At 49.7% G+C, this 4,220-nt stretch overlaps 1 protein-coding gene across 1 annotated transcript; it reads left to right on the top strand.

The window, feature by feature from the left end:
- The first annotated feature begins 342 nt into the window (after positions 1–342).
- LOC106776585 lies at positions 343–4,092 on the top strand. The gene has a single exon (XM_014664067.1). It carries the CDS (start codon positions 343–345, stop codon positions 4,090–4,092), a length of 3,750 nt encoding a protein of 1,249 aa, XP_014519553.1.
- Positions 4,093–4,220: the final 128 nt, after the last annotated feature.

The raw sequence follows: 4,220 nt of genomic DNA, 5'->3' as shown, positions 1-4,220 counted from the left end.
GGGCACACCACGGAAGAATGCCGGGCCCTCAAAGACAGGATCGAAAAGTTGATCCGTGAAGGACATTTGCAGGAATTTGTCCGAACAGATGCACGCCAACGAGATCGATCGCCGAGGGGAGCTAGAAGAAGTCCCGAACATGCCAGACGAAATACCGAGCGTTCCCGGGATCAGCACCGTGAACGCTCTCATAGTAGACCCCAAAAGCGAGACCCCACTCCGCGTGGTCGGATTGATACTATATCAGGCGGTTTTGCGGGAGGAGGGGCCTCATCCTCCGCTCGCAAAAGGCACGAAAGAAGTCTGCGAAGCGTTCACAACATCGTCCGCAACCATCTGTCGATGCCGGACATCACCTTCACTGACGAAGATTTTCACGCTCCAGATCCCNACCAGGATGATCCAATGGTAATAACCGCCCGCATAGCCGAGTACGACGTAAGTAAAGTCCTCATCGATCAAGGCAGCTCCGTCAATATCCTATATTGGACCACTTTCCAAAAGATGGGACTGTCAGAAGACATAATAGCGCCATTTGGAGAGCAAATTGTCGGCTTTGCAGGCGAACGAGTGGATACTCGAGGCTACGTAGATCTCAGAACCCGGCTGGGAATTGGCGACAGGGCCAAGGAACTCCGTACGCGGTTCCTGTTGGTAGAAGCCCACACCTCGTATAACGCCCTCCTTGGGCGGCCCTACCTCAATGCCTTCGGTGCCATAGTTTCCACTCCGCACCTGGCAATGAAATTCCCTTCCGAAGAAGGAAAGATATGTACCGTACGGGCAGATCAGAAAGTCGCCCGACAGTGTTATGTAGCTTCTCTGAAAGACAAGACATATCGTAGAGAAAAACGATCGGAAGCAATATTGGTCGATTTAGATCCCAGGACCAACACTGACGATCGCATTCAACCCCTGGAGGAAACCAAACAGTTCATTCTCGGCAGAAATGCCGACCAAACCACTTCCATCGGCGCCGGCTTAACCCCCGAGCAGGAACAGGACTTAACTNCATTACTAAAAACGAACAGCAAACTTTTTGCGTGGACCGCCTCCGACATGCCAGGAATTCACCCCAGTGTGATCACCCACAAGTTGTCTATATTCCGTGAAGCCCGTCCGGTTGCACAGAAAAAACGNCGACTAGGCAACGACAAAAGGGAGGCNGTGCANAACGAGGTAANCAAACTGGTNAAGGCCGGATTTGTCCGCGAAATCCGATACAGCACTNGGCTCGCAAATGTTGTAATGGTGAAAAAAGCGAACGGTCAGTGGCGAATGTGTGTTGACTTCACTGACCTGAATAAAGCCTGTCCGAAGGATAACTACCCCCTCCCCAGCATCGACCGGTTAGTAGACGGTGCTTCGGGACACGCAGTTTTGAGCTTCCTCGACGCCTATTCCGGATACAACCAAATCCCCATGTACGTCCCGGACCAAGAGAAGACAGCTTTCATAACGGAGCATGCCAATTACTGCTACGAGGTAATGCCGTTCGGTCTGAAAAATGCCGGCGCAACGTACCAACGGCTCATGGACAAAGTCTTTCGAGAGCAAATCGGGCGATGCGTGGAAGTCTATGTAGATGACATGGTGGTAAAAAGCTCCTCACACCAACAACATCTGAAAGACCTGGCGGAAGTCTTTCAACAACTCGAAAAGTATGACCTACGATTGAATCCGTTAAAATGCACCTTTGGAGTGCAAGCAGGCAAGTTCCTAGGTTTTTTGTTAACCGACCGAGGAATAGAAGCCAACCCAGATAAATGTCGGACGATCTTGGAGATGAGAAGCCCAACAAAACTCAAGGAGGTCCAGTGCCTAGTCGGACGCCTTACTGCGTTATCTCGGTTCATACCGAAGCTCTCCGACCATATCAAACCTATAATAAAAAATATGAGGCAGAACTTACCTCGACACTGGGACGATCAATGCGAAGCCGCCTTCACCACCATAAAAAATATACTAACGTCTCCGCCAGTTATGGCGCGACCAACAGAAGGCTCCGACTTACAGCTATACTTGGCGGCCTCTAGCCATTCGGTAAGCGCCGCCCTCATTCAAGAATCTCCCGTTCTTAAACTAATTTATTTTGTTAGCAGAACTTTGCAGGGAGCCGAAGAACGATATTCCCAGGTGGAGAAAGTAGCTCTCGCCTTAATCACTGCGGCGAGGAGACTCCGACCGTACTTTCAAAGCCACCAGGTCGTTGTCCGGACAAACCATCCAATCGCTAAAATTCTCTGCAAGCCGGATCTCGCAGGCCGAATGGTTGCCTGGTCCATTGAATTGTCAGAATTCGGCCTCCGGTTCGAACCACAAGGCTCCGTTAAAGGTCAACACCTGGCCGACTTCGCAGCAGAGCTCTCACCGGCAATCGAACCGCCCACATGGACTTTAAGCGTGGACGGTTCCTCAGACAGAAAAGGAGGCGGTGCTGGAGTCGTACTCGAAGGACCGAACGGTCTACTAGTCGAGCAGGCCATATCCTTCAACTTTCAACTCAGTAATAATCAAGCNGAATACGAAGCCCTAATCAGCGGGCTACTCCTGGCAATCGAATTGGAGATCGAACGTCTTCAATGCCGAATGGACTCCCAGTTAGTCGTCGGGCACATAAATGGCTCTTTTCAGGTCAAAGATAATCATCTGTTACGATATTATCATAAGGTTAGTGATTTGATTACCTCTTTCGACAGCTTCAGCATTGCACATGTACCCCGAGCGCAGAATTCCCGGGCGGATCTGTTGTCCAAACTGACACACAGTCGAGACAAGTCTCAGCTAACCTCGGTGATCAGAACCGCGTTAGATAAACCCCTGCTAGAAACATGCTCCATTGACCTCACCACCCCCAGGACCGACTGGCGGCACGAAATTATACAACTAATGACCNTACAGGAACAGGGCGGGTTCGTTAGCGCCTCCGACGCTAAACGGATCGCCCGGTATACGTTTATAGGCGACGACCTCTACCGCCGCGGATATACTACCCCCTTGTTGAAGTGCCTCTCCACCGATGAAGGACAATATGTTATCCAAGAACTACATCATGGGATTTGTGGAACGCACTCGGGCAAGAAATTACTCCGAGCAAAAATATTACGAGCTGGCTTCTATTGGCCCACCATTGACAGAGACTGCGCAGATTTCGTGAGAAGATGCATCTCTTGCCAAGCTCACGGACACGATAGCCGAATCCCTCCGTCAGAACTTATGGGAATCATTCCCCCATGGCCATTTGCTCAGTGGGGGATGGACATCGCCGGTCCCCTGCCGGTCGGAAGCGGACAACGCAAATATCTCCTTGTAGCGGTTGATTATTTTACCAAATGGATAGAAGCGGAGGCCCTCGCCACNATTACCGCTAAGAAGGTGCAGAGCTTCATTTGGCACTTAATTTGCAGATTCGGCATTCCACAAAAAATTATCACGGATAACGGTCGGCAATTCATAGACCGCACGCTAGAAGATTTCCTCCAAGGGTTTGGCATCAAACATGTTACTAGCTCGGTAGAGCATCCTCAGACAAACGGTCAAGCAGAGGCCGCTAACAAAGTCATCATAGCAGAATTGANGAAACGACTAGGACANNCGAAAGGTTTATGGGTTGAAGAGTTACCAGAGGTATTGTGGGCCTATCGCTGTACACCGCACGGAGCTACAGGAGAAACCCCGTTCAATCTTACATATGGAACGGACGCCATGTTACCGGTCGAAGTCGGAGAGCCCTCCTTACGACGTAATATACAAGATATGACTATTAATGACCAACAGTTGAAGGTAAACCTAGACACCTTGCCCGAACGNCGTGAAGCAGCCTTAGTCAAAAATGCAGCCCAGAAAAGACTTATCACTCGGCGTTACAACTCCAAAGTTAAACCNCGTAACTTTGCCGAGGGAGATCTAGTTTGGCGTAAAAGAGGAGATGCCCGGAAAGAAAGAACGCACGGGAAACTCGCCGACAAATGGGAAGGACCCTTTCGTATCTCGGACGATTTGAAGAATGGAGCATACCGCCTAGAACATCTTGATGGGACGAACGTCCCCAACACATGGAATGCGACTCACCTTAAATTTTATTACAGTTGAAATTATTGTTTATATTTACGAACAATGTTATTTTCCTTCACATATTTTTCAATGAAGTATTCCAGTTCCAGCATATGCTTTGTATAGGTCAAAGATGGGCGCCATGCCCCCTAGATTATTCAATCTAG

This window comes from Vigna radiata, chromosome 11 (genome assembly GCF_000741045.1).
Source record: "Vigna radiata var. radiata cultivar VC1973A chromosome 11, Vradiata_ver6, whole genome shotgun sequence".
NCBI lineage: Eukaryota > Viridiplantae > Streptophyta > Magnoliopsida > Fabales > Fabaceae > Vigna > Vigna radiata.
Note: the sequence above shows the minus strand (reverse complement) of the source record. Positions and strands in the feature narration are given on the sequence as shown.